This window comes from Cynoglossus semilaevis, chromosome Z (genome assembly GCF_000523025.1).
Source record: "Cynoglossus semilaevis isolate Cse_v1.0 chromosome Z, Cse_v1.0, whole genome shotgun sequence".
NCBI classification, from domain to species: Eukaryota; Metazoa; Chordata; class Actinopteri; order Pleuronectiformes; family Cynoglossidae; genus Cynoglossus; species Cynoglossus semilaevis.
In genome coordinates, this window is record NC_024328.1 from 12790598 (window position 1) to 12806899 (window position 16302).

Consider the following 16302-nt stretch of genomic DNA (forward strand, 5'->3'; position numbering starts at 1 on the left):
TATTGCAGCCTTAAATCTAAATGCATAAACCTCGAACTCTTAAAGAAAATAAAAGTACAAGTTAGCTAAAAATGTCTGTTTTGCTGTAGTTTCCCTGACATCTCTGTAGTGACAACTTGACTCAGAAAAGCAACAATACAATCCTGGTAAACAACCATGAACTCTGTGCCTTACTTTACAATAACTTCAAGGTTAATTATTCAAGAGTTGCCTCTCCCTGAACAAGACAAAAAACAGCAGGAGAACACAAGGAGCTGCGGCGCCTCCTTTATTCCCACAGAGAGTGTCAGGAGTTTGAAATCGCTGCTCGGCTGTAATTGAAATGCACACGTCGTTGTGAAGTGTGGAACCGAGGCAGAAGCAAAATAGCAGAACAACACAAACACGACGAGCGCTCTGCAGTTAAGCAGAATGATGATTCTCATCATCGGCGGCAACGTTCGTCTGGATTCTGATTATGCAGCAAATGCGAGTGTAAATTAGGTGAAAAAAAAGATAAAAGGCAGATAAGCGTTTTATAATGGCTACATCTGATGTTTGCGCAACGGCACAAATAGATTTACGTCTGTGTTAAGCGCAATGAAGCTACTAACGAGGTAATGAAATAGTTGTGATTTTTCAAAAGGTGTAATGACGAGAAAGACTAATTCAATGAAGAAGAAAAAAAGGTTTTAGTTTCAGAACAGCTTAACATCACTTTAAAAAAAAAAAGAGTCTAAAACCAAGAAAATATTTGAAATGAAGCAGAAAACAAAAGGTTGTGATGGAAAAAGGCTAAAATATACATGTGTAGCCATCCAGCCATCCAGCCATCCATTTTCATCCGCTTATCCGTTACCAGGTCGCGGGGGCAGCAGTCTCCACCCAAATACACTGCACCGTACCAACCCCCCCAAACCTTCCTGCAGGTGAACCCTGGGGAGACATTGCCTCTGGGCCAAAGCGCCACCATGTGTAGCCAAAAGAAGGAAATTAAAAATCCTACATACAGTTAGAACGACATCTGAGGATGGTTTTTCTTCCAGTTCCTTGTAATTATGATGTAAGTGAGTACCAGTTGGCTTTGTTGACTGTTAATTAATCAGACAGTTAATTAAAAACAATATTACAAGCACATAATAAAAATAATAAATCTGGCCATCATCTGGCTGTTATGTTTTAGATGTGTTAATCAATAATCCTCTTTAGTTGTTTGGGTTTTTAAACATAAAACAAACAAACAAAAAAACACAAAACAAAACAAAAACAAAAACAAAAAAACAAAACAGCCATGTAATCAGATAAATTCCGGGGCTTGGATCTGGACTAGTAGTGTATTGACCTGTTTTATCATTTTAGTCAGTAAACATTTGGTCAGTAAAGTCTGAAAGAACTTCAACATTAAAATTCACAATTTTTAAAATTTCATGTGCACCTGTTGGACGGGGAAAATCTAGGTAGACCACATAATATTCCTAATAGATACACTAAACATTATCACAGTAATAACATATGAAGAAATTGAAATATTAACAGCTGCCTTGCATCAATTTCTTATAGATATACTAATAGCCTTATTAATAAACGTTACATTTATAAAAAAACAAATAAAATAAACAGCTGTGTATTATGGTTTATATATAGGGACTGAATATATAATTGTTCTTTTTAGTTTTAAATCATGTTATCTGTTTTAAATGTGTCGTTATTCTAACCCTACTTTTAATTAAAGTAACACCAGCTTGTTTAGAACAAAATGTATGTATTCACTTTAAATGTTTATTTTCAGAAAAAAAACTTCCGCGTTTAAAAAAAAGCACATCCGGCATTATTGACCAATTAGCGTTCACGTACAGACGTAGTCCCGCCTACTATGGTAAAATGTTGCATCAGATTCGCAATATCCGGGATACGTCATAGTTGTCACCCGGCACATTTACCGCAGTCGGAACACACTTTACACCAAAACTAGACAACGTTGTCCTCATAAAGTTTGGTGTAATTCATTTTTAAATGGCTGAACAGACGGTCGTGGAGAAAATGAGCGAACTGCAGGTGGAGGATAAGAAGAAGGTGACGCTTTATTTCCATTTTAGCACTGTTTCTTGGCAGCTAGCTTAGCCGCCGGTCCGATTCGTGATGTCACTAAACCCTGTGTACAATGTGGTGCTGGATTTTTAACTCATTTTTTAAAAATGTTTTGTTGTCGGTGAAGAGAATTCATTGTGTGCAGAAGTAGAAACGTGTGTTTTCAGTCTATGTGTAGACGTGTGTGCCACGTTGCAGTCGAGCAAGTCGTCTCGGTTTATTTAGTCCAGAACAGCTTCACTTTAGGGCACCTGTCGACAACAACGCTTTCGTTTGTGACAATAAAAGGGTCACAGGAATATCCGTGGTCTTCATTTCACCTGTATGACCGGTATTTAGGACGATTAGAGTATCCTTTAACGATTTTACTTCCGGCACACACCCATTGGCTTAACACATAAGCTTACAATGTGTTAAATGATAATATATGAATTTTCATAATTTAGGAAATGGGACATGTTTGTAAGATCATTTGAAGATAAACTGTACAACAGTTACAGCTAAACAAAACTGAGGAATATTGTAAATTACCAAGCATGTTTGGCATGATTATGAGAAGAAGTTGTGCCTGTGTTAGCTTTAAAAATTCTTTAGTGTGTTTCCATGATTTTTTTGTCTTCACCCAACACTTAGCGGTGTCTTGTTTTAAAGGGAGGATGTGGCAAAGAAGGAGGAAAAAAGAAGGCCAAAGGTGGCGCCGGAGGAGACGCTGGAGGCAGAGGGGAGGTAAGCCACTAAATAAGGTGTCATCAGTGTGTGCTATTTTTACACATTATTGTTTTGCAGCATTATTTTTTTTTTCTGTATTTGTTTACATACCTTACTGTGCAGACACTGCATTTATAGCATTTTTAAGCGTTAGAGTTTGTCAAAAGCATTCTTTTCATGTTTGAAATGCTATGTTTACAAAGCCCAACCCAACCAGACTTGTGACAGTCCAAGCAACATATAATTAGCTTTGTGACGGTTGAATTAATTTCTCTTTAATTCTGGTTTATCACACATTTTCAGTTACATTTTTATGTAGAGAGAGAGATTTTCCTGAAAAATCTCCCTAGATGACGATTAATATTACAGGTGATGAAAAGAGACTTGGTAGGAAATGGGTGAATTGGGATTCACTCTGACTTCCACTTTGTTTTGTTTTTCTCCAGCTGTCCCCCCCACCTCAGTACATCGAGGGTCGCCTCACTCTGTATGAGAAGCTAAAAGCTGAGCACGACGCCCTTCTAGCAGAGAGGGCTACAAAAGACAGCCAACCCATCAAGGTGACCTTGCCTGATGGGAAGGTGGTGGAGGCCGAGTCTTGGAAAACCACACCGTACCAGGTGGCCTGTGGAATCAGGTGAGTCTGATGGGGTTTTTTCTTTTCTAAATCAATGAGCAACATTCCTGTCATGAAGAACCAAATAAATCAGAAGAACGTCTCAGGACCGGCTCTACTTTGAAACACCAACACTATTAAACGGGTACTTTGTCATCACCGCATTTAATGTGATTTATTTTTTCTGCAGTCAAGGCCTCGCTGACAACACGGTGATTGCCAAAGTGAACAATGCCGTGTGGGATCTTGACAGACCCCTGGAAGAAGACTGCAGCCTTCAGCTGCTGAAGTTCGACGATGAGGAAGCCCAAGCTGTGAGTAAACATCCTGACTTTTCCCAAAAAAAACAAAAAATAAAAATCATGGAGGGGGGGGGGAGTTCCAATACTGGAACTTTTTTTTTCTTTGTCTGTTAAAAGTGCGATCGATTATAATGCACAACAAGTCTTAAAAAGCAGATGTAGCACGGCACCTGAGCTTGTAATATTAATGTGATGAATGAAAGGTTTAAAATCAATGATAAACCTCGAAGGTCTGTTCACTGAGCATCCAGACGTAAAGAAATTCTGTTGTGGTTTTCTAGCAATAAAGAACCTTTATTTGACACTTTTTTTTTTCCATTTATACTGTTTGTAAAGGCTTTAAACGTCACTTTTTGTGGATATAATCAGCCAATCACGTGGACAGAAGATCGGTGCAATCAAGCATTTTTTAAAAAATCTCGTCTTGTATAAGAACGGCAGTAAACACAACATGTGTTTTGGTGCTAAACCGGAGAGGGTGTGTCTTTTAGAAGCTCTGTGGGATCGTTCCCAACACACACACAACTTCAGTGATTATTAACAAGAGTCAATATCCCGCAAGGACCAATTTTATTGCAGTTGTTTTTGCAGACTTTTGGAATAGATTCTGGTTTGGTCTGTTACAGAAATATAATACAGAATATGAAGACAGTCAAAACAGTTGACATTTGTTGCTGACATAAATTAAGACCTGTCAGTGTTCTGCCTCTGAGTGTGTAAGGTGGAACTCTATGTACAAGCACTGTCAGGACAGCGCAGCGTCTGAGCACAAAGACGGAATATTTAAAGTCTTCTCACGAAAAAAAAAAAAAGTTTCAAACTTCACTGATGCTGTCGTTTATGTTCTCCCGATGGGACAAATATTCCTGTGACTTTTTCTTGACTTTTTTTATGCTGCTGCAGGTTTTGTGAGCTGCCTTGAGCCTCCGTGATGTAACTGGCCTTTTCACCCCACTTCATTTACAGTATCTTCTAAAAACTCAACACGGTTGCATTATTCTTAGCTGCTAAATCGTCCGTTGTCTCCTTTCGGCAGAGGCCGTTACAACAACCAAACAGATGTTGATTGTGATTAAAAAGTCAGATTACTGTTGGTTCATGAACATGACTGATGCAATAATGAGGAATATTAGGACAGACCCTGTAGTTGTATGGTATTAAATTTAAGGAAAGTGACACAGCACACAACCAAATGTGACCTCCGCTTTTAACCCATCACCAACTAGCGGCCAAGGTACTATCTGGACTCGTACCTGAAGCCTTCCGCACCCAACGCTGCTTCCTTAACTACTAAGCCACCACCACTATTCAATTTATGTTTTTTTATTTTATTTTGTCATCTGGATGAAGTATATTTAGTTACAGATTCGTAGTTGATGGGGGGAAAAAGTAGCTTAAGTTTAAGTCACTCGTCTTAAACTGGGAGTTTGAATAAAAATGATAAATTGATGATATAATAATTTTTAAATTTTTTTTTTTTTTAACAAATTTGACGTTATCTGTGTGAAAATGGTTTATATCAGAGAAAATGAACAAAAAAAATAAATAAACAGAGCGGTTTGAGATTAAAGAAAGACAACAGTGGCTTAATAATAACGTAAAAGATAACTGGAATAAATAAGAGATGTTTTTGTTTTGTTTTTCCATTGTTAAGGTTTACTGGCACTCCAGTGCTCACATCCTGGGTGAAGCCATGGAGAAGGTGTACGGAGGCTGCCTCTGCTACGGACCCCCCATCGAGAACGGCTTCTATTACGACATGTTCCTGGACGACAATGAGTGAGTCGAATATAATTCACACTCATCTGCTGTAACGGTTAAGCCCTGTGTCGCAGTTTTTATTAGAGTCATATAATAAAAAAATCTCGCATCATGTAGGAGTGAGAGAGCCTACAGGTCGGGGTGCCCAACAGGGAGCTCACAGTCTAGCGGTAGATCGCAAAAGCAAAAGGAGAATGCTGATGTACCACGATCTTTAGATGCTAATCACTAAACTGGTATAAACCATAAAGTTATCAAATCACACTTGTGCTGTATATTGAGTTTATACGAGTAAATACATATTAAAAATTTGTAATGTAGGCAGATCGTTTCGCCCTGGTCACCAGCTTAATGCTAACATTTTAGCTGATATTATTGGATACTCTTTGCTTATGTTTTCAGCAGTGAGATATTAGCAACAGTATATATATGATCTCATAAAATAGGTACATACGTACATATACAAATAGGTATATATATATATGTATATATGTGTATATATGTATATGTGTATGTGTATATATGTATATATGTATGTATATATGTATATATGTATGTATATATATATATATATTTATATATGTGTATATATGTATATATGTGTATATACTGTATATGTGTATGTGTATATATTTGTATATATGTATATATATGTGTATATGTATATATATTTATATATACACACACACACATATATATATATATACATATATATATATATATATATGTATATGTATATGTATGTGTATATACTGTATATATGTATATATGTTAGTGTCAGTTTTTACATCTCCCAACACAAAAAAACACAACTGTCCCCCACTTAGCCTGCTGTGGTCTGTCCACCGACCCGTCCTCTTCTGCCTCACCTTCCCTGTCCCTTCAAATATCACCAGTAGACATTATGCTCATCCGTGTGCCGGCAGGACATTAATACATAAATGTACTTTTTCATGGATCCAAAGACGGTCCGTACTCTGGTTTCCTGCAATCTTGCGAAAGACACGAGTTCTTCCTCTGAGTGAAGCTGTCACACAGTAACAGCCACAAGGACACAAAGTACAGGCTGCCTGCCAACCGCACTGTTGTGATTTGGCCAAAGTCGATCATTATTGACCTCATACAGTATATATGTGTGTGTGTGTGTGTGTGTACGCCATAATATTTCTATAATTGGTTGTAATGAGAGTGGATTTTCTTCTTCACAAGACGTTTTTAGGTTCATATTGTTTAGATTTTATTCATACACATATTGTATTTGTAAATATATATTGTATATATATATTTATATATGTATATATTTATATATGTATTTATATGTGTATATATTTATATATATACAGTAAACCTTTGTTTTTCGCGGGGGTTACGTTCCAAAAAGAACCCGTGATAGGCAAAATCCGTGAAGTAGAAATCTTTATTTTTTTTACAATTAAATACTCAGAAAAAGAAGAGAAAGAACGAACAAACCATTTTACAGTCTCAACCATTTGTTTCACAAATAAAGTAAAATAAAAGTACTTTAGAAACGTTTCAACAAATAACTTCTGTAATGTACTGTCAAATAATAATTTTAATCATCAACGTGAACAGAAGGCTTCAAATTGCGGAGATTAGCACCGCCCACCGTGAACGGGAGAAAATTAAAAATGATTATGAAAAAAATACAAATTACCTGGTCTTGTTGCGGGCAGTTGCAACCCTTTTTGAATCCTTATTAAAACTTATTGCTGCTGTCTTCCTTATGTTTTTTTCTTCCTTCTTTATGGAACGAACGGAAGATTCATTAATTCCATAATGCCGACCTACAGCCGCATAGCTTTTACCTTCATTTAGCATGTCCAATAGTTTTACTTTATCACCGATAGACAGCATCTTCCGCTGCCTTTTGGTCCCTACCGCAGGTACTTTTGCCGGTCCAGAGCGTTTTGTCGACATTATGGGGTTTGATAAACTCGAAATTGCAAGAGAATTTGCACGTACGTAATGTCAATTTGGCAAGCTGTTTTACGTACATGTACATATTAAACCGCAACGTTATTGGCGCACAGGTAGAGAAGAAGCGGAGTGACTTTTTAGCCAATCAGAATGCAGAACACAATGCACGATGCAAATCCGTGAAGTAGCGAAACCGTGAAAAGTAAACCGCGTTATAGCAAGGGATCACTGTACTGTATTTGACAAGTATTCGGCTGTATTAGGTTGTTGTGCCTCTGAGCAAAGTCTACGAAGAGAAAACCTATTTTTCAGATGTTCTTGACTAACCCTCACCGTCGTGTCTGTGGTTGGTCTCAGTTATCTGGAGAACGGTGTCCACAATGAGACGACTGACGTCATGGATGTCTGTAGCGTCACCTTGGATAAGAGTCCCTGTGGGGTAGGTTAGCTTTGACCTTTGTTCAGTCGTAAGACGACGCGTACCAGTCAGTGTTAAGGCTAAATACTTAATATTTAAATTTTTTTTTTTTTGGCAACAATAGCAATTCATTAAATATTTGTCTGTCCATCCATCCAACCATATTCATGACCAAGGTACACACATTGGGTCAAGTACTCACTAAAAAAAAACCCTCTATAAATATTGAGTTTTACTTGGTGTTCACCTGAAGTCTTTCTGGCTCTGAGAATACTTTGCTGTGTCAGGTAAAAAAAAAAATCCCCCAGACAGAGCGACGTTAATGCTGCTGAGCTGGATTTTCTTTCAAATGATTGACACGACTACTACTTGTCATATTGTTCCATAAAAAGACGACGGCCCTGCAGCCCATAATATCAGACGTTAAAAGTCAAAGACTGGGGAATGTGAACACACTTTTTTCACACGACCGCTCCCTGAAAATCCCCTAAGCGTTTCCTGCCGCTGTAGGCAGCAGACGAGCGCAAGTGGTGGAATCTAATTAATTCTACAACCTCTTTAATGAAGCCGTTTTATGCTAATGGGATTCTCAGGCTGTTTTCTACAAGGATATTATGACATGGCTGCAGCCTTTACATCACAGGACTTAAAAGTATTTGTCCACGCCGGGCAAATGTCCTCAGTCCCAGAAGGTCAAAAAAAAGACACAGATTTCAGAAAAAAAAGTCACGTCCCGCAGCTGCCGCGAGAGCTGATAAAATTCAGCATTTGTATATGGTTTGCATGGTAATGAAGGCGTCCACTTAAGGAGTTGCCGTTGAAGGTTGCTGTTCCCGTTGGTGTTTATCTCTTGCTGTTTTGGACAGGGGAGTATCGAGCAACGACTTTCCCTGTCTGGAAAACCTGTGCAAGAAGATTATCAAGGAGAAGCAGCCATTCGAACGGCTGGAGATAAAGAAGGAGACGCTGTTGGAAATGTTCAAGGTAACCTTTTTTTTTTCTTAAACGTGCGTCCTATCGCATAGAGAATTTTTAAAAAAGATAAAAATAAAAGCAAACTGATCTCTTCCTTTAACAGTACAACGAGTTCAAGTGTCGCATCCTGAATGAGAAGGTCACGACCCCGACCACCACCGTGTACAGGTGCGTCCAGAACTCTACTCTATGATGAAATAAAGTTTGGTCAAATGATAAATGTAAATATAATATATTGTAATGGGTTTTTAGTGACTTCTACCCAGAGGGATTTATTTTAATTTTTTATATCTGGCTGTCAAAATATTTACTGAACACAATATTTTCATAACTTCTGACAAGTAGAGCTTTGGTGTTCTCTCTAAAGAGAGGGGTTTAATTTAATTAATATAAATTATAAAATTAAATGTTATTTTGCAGATTTACACTTGTTAAGAAGTATAAAATAATATGATTTTATAATTCAGGGTAATGTATTTACATCTCACTTCTGTCCTAATCTTCAACACGCTGTTGCAGGTGTGGTCCCTTAATCGACTTGTGCCGCGGGCCTCATGTTCGACACACCGGGAAAATCAAGGCAATGAAGATCACCAAGGTCCCTGAGTTTACTTTTCATTCTTTACTTTATTTTTTTTTTTTTAAACAAGTTGTTGAAGTTTGTCTGATTTGTCCTCAGTGTCCCTTGGATTTGTCCCCATTCTCTGCTGTTGTTGTGCTTCATACTCAAGGGATTTGATCCCACCCCCACCCCCATAAGAATAATGAAAGGTAACATCCTCCCTTTGCGGTGTTCTAGAATTCCTCCACGTACTGGGAAGGAAAAGCAGACATGGAAACCCTCCAGAGGATCTATGGAATCTCCTTCCCTGACCCCAAAATGCTCAAAGAATGGGAGAAGTTTCAGGAGGAAGCCAAAAACAGGGACCACCGTAAACTAGGCCGGGTACGTGCTAATAATAAAAGCAAACCAAGAAAAACAAAAGATTGTTTATGATCAACTTTTGAAAAAAAAAAATCATGGTTTGCTGTAAAACTGTGTGGATGATGTGACGCCTTCATCTGAGTCACTGTTGAAAAGTGTGTGAGTCATGGCCACGGTGCATTAGCAGCTCTACTGCTGGAGGGGGCGTCAGTCAATCAGTAACAAGAAAAACATTTGAAATGTCAAAGACAAACATTTGGAGATGTGTCACCTGCTCAGTTAAGTAATCAAAAATTTGGTTACAGCTCTTCCTGTTCCTGTTAGCTCCCGTTAGCTAATGGCAGGTGATTGGAGTTTAGCTAACGGGAGCTAGTCTGAGTACAAAACACCTGTATTGAACTTGGTCATTATTATTGGTCATATTTCAGTGTTTTTTTTTTTTTATGTTGTTTTAAAAAAAAAAAAAATCGGACAATTACATTTTTTTTTTTACTTCTCCAGGAGCAGGATCTGTTTTTCTTCCATGACCTGAGTCCAGGAAGCTGCTTCTTTTTGCCTAAAGGAGCCTATATCTACAACACACTGATCCAGTTCATCAGAGTGAGAACCAGCCGTAAACAACAGACAACAGACCTCAGGTTTTCTACATGATTTATAATAAAAAAATATATATTTTTTTTTTTTTTCGCCAGAGTGAATACAGGAAACGTGGTTTCCAGGAGGTGGTGACGCCAAACATCTACAACAGCAAACTGTGGCAGACCTCCGGCCACTGGCAGCACTACAGCGAGAACATGTTCTCCTTCGAAGTGGAGAAAGAGACATTTGCCCTCAAACCCATGAACTGCCCCGGTCACTGGTGAGTCCAGATGTAACACGGAAAGTTTCAGTTTACAACATCAACAGTGGCGAAGGAAATGAACGCGGTGATGTTGTATTTATTATTTATTATTAGTGAAGCACTGATCCAACTTTTTCTGATCCTGATCCTGATGGTTGGACTTTCCATTTTGGTACTGATCCAATACTATTGTTTAATTGATGACCTCTTTACGTCTGGCAAAGACTCAGGGAGTCAGATCTGTTATTTAAAGCAATTTTTTTGTGGAAATAAATGGCAAATTATTCAAATAAATATATAAAATAAATGTGCACCAGTAGCCACTTGAAAAACCAATATTGAACATCAACAGGAATAGAACTCTGTTGTAAACATTTATTTTTATACACAGAATAAAATCCAGTGTGAAATTATCGCGACTAAAACAGAAAATAAACAAGGAGCTTTAATATAACTTTAATGGCATTCAAAATAGACACGAATTCATAGAAAGTAAAACATAGCAAACTGGAAACTGAAAAACTAACCTAACTAACCCTTAACACACTTAACACCTTAACACTAACTCACTAAATTACACGAACAAAATGACTGAGTTCTAGAACCTTCTGTGTTATTTTGTCACCTTTTCACACAGTTGGTTGAAAATGTTCTCATCTTTGTGTTGCTGCCTTGATTTGATATTTTTTCTTTTTTTTTTCCTTTTAATGGATCATTATCCAGGATGAGGCTCATTATCTGATGCCTGACTTTGATAATTGGTCAATACACGAACACATACGTCAATGTTGAATCAGTGCATCATGGGTATTTCTCTATATTGATGTTGATTTAAATCAAAATTCTACTTTTTACGATTTACATCCCACACTGATGTAAATCCTAATCTGAATATATATATATTTTTAAATGTTAAAAATAAAAGTAATGGACGGTTAGATTCCCACATGATTTGTGAGGAAGCTTCCTTTCATAGCTGTAGAGAAACTTTTTTCTTTTCTTTCCAAAAATTGCAAAAAGATTCCTTGACTGCAGCTTTATCTCTGCTGAGAGGGGAGCAAATCTCTTCTCCTTTTTCTTCAGCGCTCAGCATTTTCCCTGCCTGCTAACTGATGAAGGGAGATTGAGGTCGTACAAAGGTCACAGCCGGGAAAGGCTGAGTAAATGGATTCACACGTTTAAAACAAAACAAAAACAAAATAAGACAAAAAAAGACAGTCATAGGAATCAGAATTCTCAGTTTTGCATCGTTGAAATTATCTTGATGGTCATTGAATATACTGTATATATGGGTATATATATATATATATATACACATATACTCGTTTCTGTACTTCAAACTGTCTCATCACTTACACATGCTCAGTGAGCCTGATGAAGGCAGATATTTAACTTTACCTTATATTCCACATCTGAAGGACTGTTCCTAGATCTTAGTCTGGTTCTGTATATAGAATTTATTCATGTTTCATGCTGATAATGTCAGTATTCACTGTAAAGTTCAACAGTTTCAGACTTTGTCAACACGCTGAACATTTTTCTTCAGAATACAGAGCTAAAATTTATGGAAAAAAAACCCCAAAAACCCTAAGATCTGTGACATGAGCTCCGGTGTTGTCTCAGCTTTTATATGTTGTTCTTATTGGCAGTAGAGAACTCTTTTGTTAGAGATCTTTAAATCTTTCCCAGCAACAGTGGGCTGCCGTCACCTCCGGCCGGGCTAGAAACGTACCGGTGCTGTGACGGTGTTTTCAGCCGTTGAGTGACCTACTTCAATTTCCTGCCCACTGCTGCATTGCAGTCTAAAAGAGTTGGAGCTGCAGCTCTTTGTATTCAAATCCATTCTTTTCCTCTTTTGTTGCTCCTCCAATCTCTGTGCTCGTCACACGGACAGCCCCTCTGGTCATCACAATGAAAGTGGAAAATGAGCTTGCCAACACATTACATCCAAGTGAATGTCACTTTAATCTAACGCCGTGTTCAGTCGTCCACAGTGGTGCTGGAGTTGGAAGATGGATTTCTGACTGATTGTTATTGCTCTGGGTTTTCACACTGCGATTTTGTTTTTTGGGCTTTATCGACCTGTTATTAAATACTGTTCTGACACGTTTATTAATGGACTGTGCAGAACTTCACGTAGCGTGAACGTGTCATGTGTGAGCACACGAGCCTCCTTTTGATCCTGGTACGTATGTGACGGGGCACGATCTGTTTCTGACGTCACAGACCACACACTTTTGTTTGTGCTTGATTGTAAAGCAATTTACCCACTAGGGGGCAGTAGGGAGTTCTGATTTAATTTTCGGGGGGCCTATGTCAGTTTGTACGCTCTTCAGTGAAGTACTGTAGTCCAATTAAATGTTGACTGTGGTGACTTTGAATAAACATTAGGAGTTGATTTTAAATTGACATTTTTACTGTTTACACGGTTGCATATAAAAATTACATTTTGGCTACTTTTGCCTGCGGTGTGAACGTAGCTGTTCCTCCTAATAACGACAGTTAGCGCTATTGACATAAATTAAAATGTATTCAGTAAAAAAAAATTATAGAAAATATATAAACATATAAATATAAAAAATAAGATTAATTATTATGATCAAATTAATACCATAATACCTAAATAATAATTATTTTTAAGAAAGATTTCTCTCTTTTTTTTTTTTGTCCACCAGTTTGATGTTTGATCACCGGCCGCGCTCCTGGAGAGAGTTGCCGCTCCGCATGGCCGACTTTGGAGTTCTTCACAGGAACGAGCTGTCAGGAGCCCTGACCGGTCTCACGCGTGTGCGGCGCTTCCAGCAGGATGACGCTCACATATTCTGCTCCATGGACCAGGTGAGTCCTGACATCAGTCACATGGTATTGGTGAAGCCTGGGGACACAATGGTTCATGGCATCTTGTTGCCATGCACTTTGTAAACCAATGGTGTTTAGAAGTTAGATAAAAACTAGAAAAAAACACAGATTGACTGTTTCGATAAAAAGTCACAACAGCTGAACACCTGTGCAGTTGATTCTGAGAAAAATTATCTGATTGAATATATTTTTCTCATCTTTTTACTGAATGTTTCATCACAACCAGAAAATCAAACTTTTACCAAAGAGAAGCTCCGACGATGTCGTCGACACAATCAGGATTTTGTTTTCTTTAATGAGTTTATTTAAATGTGAGAGCAGCAGCACTTCACTGATAATTTCAACCTCTCTTTTGGTTTATACTCCACCAAACCAGATGGTGGCCCCACCTGTAAGAACTATTAAATATTTATTAGCAACTACAGCTCTTTTCTATTGCAATTGCTGACATGCAGCATAACCAGCAATAAGACACATATCTCAGAATTGCTCAGAAACTTCACTGATGTTCTTTGAACTTGTTTCACCAATAGATTGAAGAAGAGATCAAGGGCTGCCTGGACTTCCTGCGAACCGTGTACGACGTCTTCGGCTTCACGTTCAAGCTCAACCTCTCCACCAGGCCGGAGAAATTCCTGGGAGACCCTGACTTTTGGGACCAGGCTGAGAAGGTAAACTGGACACATCAAAAACCAGGAGTTGAACCCTTCTTCTTCAGTCTGCTTGCTAGCTAGATAGCACTTAGCTAGGTAGATAGATAGCCAGATGGCAAGAGAGCCATTTAGGTAGACGAGAACGGCTATGTAACCATTTAGCCAAATAGATGGCTATCAAATTTGTATGACTTCGGTTTTGGTAATATACGGAAAAAACAATTGTATTTGTTATATTAAAGAAAGTCGATTAATTGTTAACAGAATGTACATTGATTAATTATAGTCACAATTAATTCTAATTATTCAGATCACAACTAATCATGATTAATTGCTACAACGCTTTATGTTAGCAGTTACTTACGAGAAATACATTGAAATTTCAGGAAATTGAACATAAAGTTTTTCCATACATTCCTTTTTATAAATGTATATACAGTATGTGTATATTTATGTATGTATGTGTATATGTATGTATATATGTGTATATATGTATATGTAAAATATAATATACATGTTATAATATAATAATAATATATCTAATAACTGTTCAGCTCCTTTGTATATGTGTGTATATATATATACACATATACATATGTTATATATATATATATGATATATATGTGTGTATATATGTATGTATATATATGTATATATATGTATGTATATATGTGTGTATATATGTATGTATATATGTGTGTATATATATATATATACACATATATACATACATATACAAAGGAGATGAACTGTTTGAATATCAGATGTTTGTTGCTGAGCCCCAGTGAAGAGCAGAGGAAGTTAAAACTGCTGATGTAGAAACTTATTCTCCCTTGATGCACACGTTAATTACGGTCTGTATTTCTATAATTAACTTCTCTTTCTAATAGCTCGCAGCTCTTTGAGATGTTGCACCTCGACCTGCTCAGACTCAACCCTCTGAGGAAAACTTTCTCTGAACGTACTTATGATTAATGTTAACGGTTCTCCATTGAAAAGTAGAAACTGATAAACACGGAGGATAAAACTCCCAACTTTGGCCACTCCACTGGTGTTTTTTTTTTTCTCTCCCTCACCTCATTAACTTCCACAAACACTTATAAAATATTCAGACGTTAACATTTTCTCTGCTCACTGATTAGTTCCAGATGAGGAAAATGTCAGGTCTAAACACGCCGCTCGGCTCCGCTCCTCTGTTTACTTGTCGCCGCCGATATTCCAGCAACTGCAGTAACTGTTTGTTTTCACAGCAACTGGAGAACAGCCTGAACGACTTTGGGGAGAAATGGGTTCTGAACCCAGGCGACGGCGCCTTCTACGGACCAAAGGTGAGTCCTGCGCGCCCTGCCGGTGATACCGCCGTTACCTGCAGGTGGCAGAAGGAGACGCTGACCGTGTCCTCTCTGTTTTCAGATTGACATTCAGATCAAGGACGCCATTGGTCGATACCACCAGTGCGCAACCATTCAGCTTGATTTCCAGCTTCCTATTCGCTTCGACCTTACCTTTGTCAGGTACCTGGTACTTTTTGTACAAGTACTTGAACCAAGACCCCAGTCTTTGTGGTTAAAGGACTTCGTGGGGTCAGAGTTTCACAAGAACCAAACCTCCTTTTTTGAAGTTGGAGATTTTTTTTTTTTTTTTACTTTTACTTTCTTAGCTATAAATTCTACCTCTTCATATTTTTCTAGTAATTAACCCTTTCACCCCCGACTCTTATTCGCTCTAATCTCTCTATAACTGTTTTGCAGTCATGACGGCGATGACAAGAAGAGACCTGTGATCATCCACAGAGCCATCCTGGGATCGGTCGAACGGATGATTGCAATTCTGACCGAAAACTACGGAGGCAAATGGTTGGTAAATCTTGTCTTAATGTTTGACGAGACAGATGTAGAAGGACATGAGTTCCAATCCCAATTTAGCAGATGTAATGACAGTTAGCTTCTCCGTCAACATCCTCTTTCTTCCGTCTAATTTATTTACCGTCTCTTCACAGATACATCGTATCTTTTTGAGCTCGTTTTAATTAACTCAGTACTTCTCAAACAGTGGGGCGGACCCCCCTGAGGGGGCATGGTGAGGGGTTTCCAATGGAATATAGCAAGCTGGATATAAGTCGACCACTGCTGTTATGCTATCAAGCCTCCAGTTGCTGTCACTAGGTGGCAGCAACTCATAACAGTGGTTTTTACAGGTAGAAATGTACATTTCAACAGGTTCTCAGTAGTATTTAAAT

The 16302-nt window shown here is 38.0% G+C and overlaps 1 protein-coding gene across 1 annotated transcript in view; it reads left to right on the plus strand.

Annotated features, from left to right (window-relative positions):
• Positions 1-1882: 1882 nt before the first annotated feature.
• The window catches only part of tars1 (threonyl-tRNA synthetase 1), a 16362-nt gene continuing 1942 nt past the window's right edge, over positions 1883-16302 (plus strand). The window contains exons 1-16 of the mRNA XM_008336356.2: positions 1883-2052; positions 2719-2793; positions 3222-3412; positions 3582-3705; positions 5348-5472; positions 8677-8794; positions 8889-8953; positions 9305-9383; positions 9585-9731; positions 10212-10310; positions 10403-10569; positions 13227-13389; positions 13944-14081; positions 15314-15391; positions 15477-15577; positions 15815-15919. Of these exons, the coding sequence (XP_008334578.1) occupies positions 1993-2052; positions 2719-2793; positions 3222-3412; positions 3582-3705; positions 5348-5472; positions 8677-8794; positions 8889-8953; positions 9305-9383; positions 9585-9731; positions 10212-10310; positions 10403-10569; positions 13227-13389; positions 13944-14081; positions 15314-15391; positions 15477-15577; positions 15815-15919 (1835 nt within the window). The 5' untranslated portion in view covers positions 1883-1992. The remainder of the gene's footprint in view (positions 2053-2718; positions 2794-3221; positions 3413-3581; positions 3706-5347; positions 5473-8676; positions 8795-8888; positions 8954-9304; positions 9384-9584; positions 9732-10211; positions 10311-10402; positions 10570-13226; positions 13390-13943; positions 14082-15313; positions 15392-15476; positions 15578-15814; positions 15920-16302) is intronic.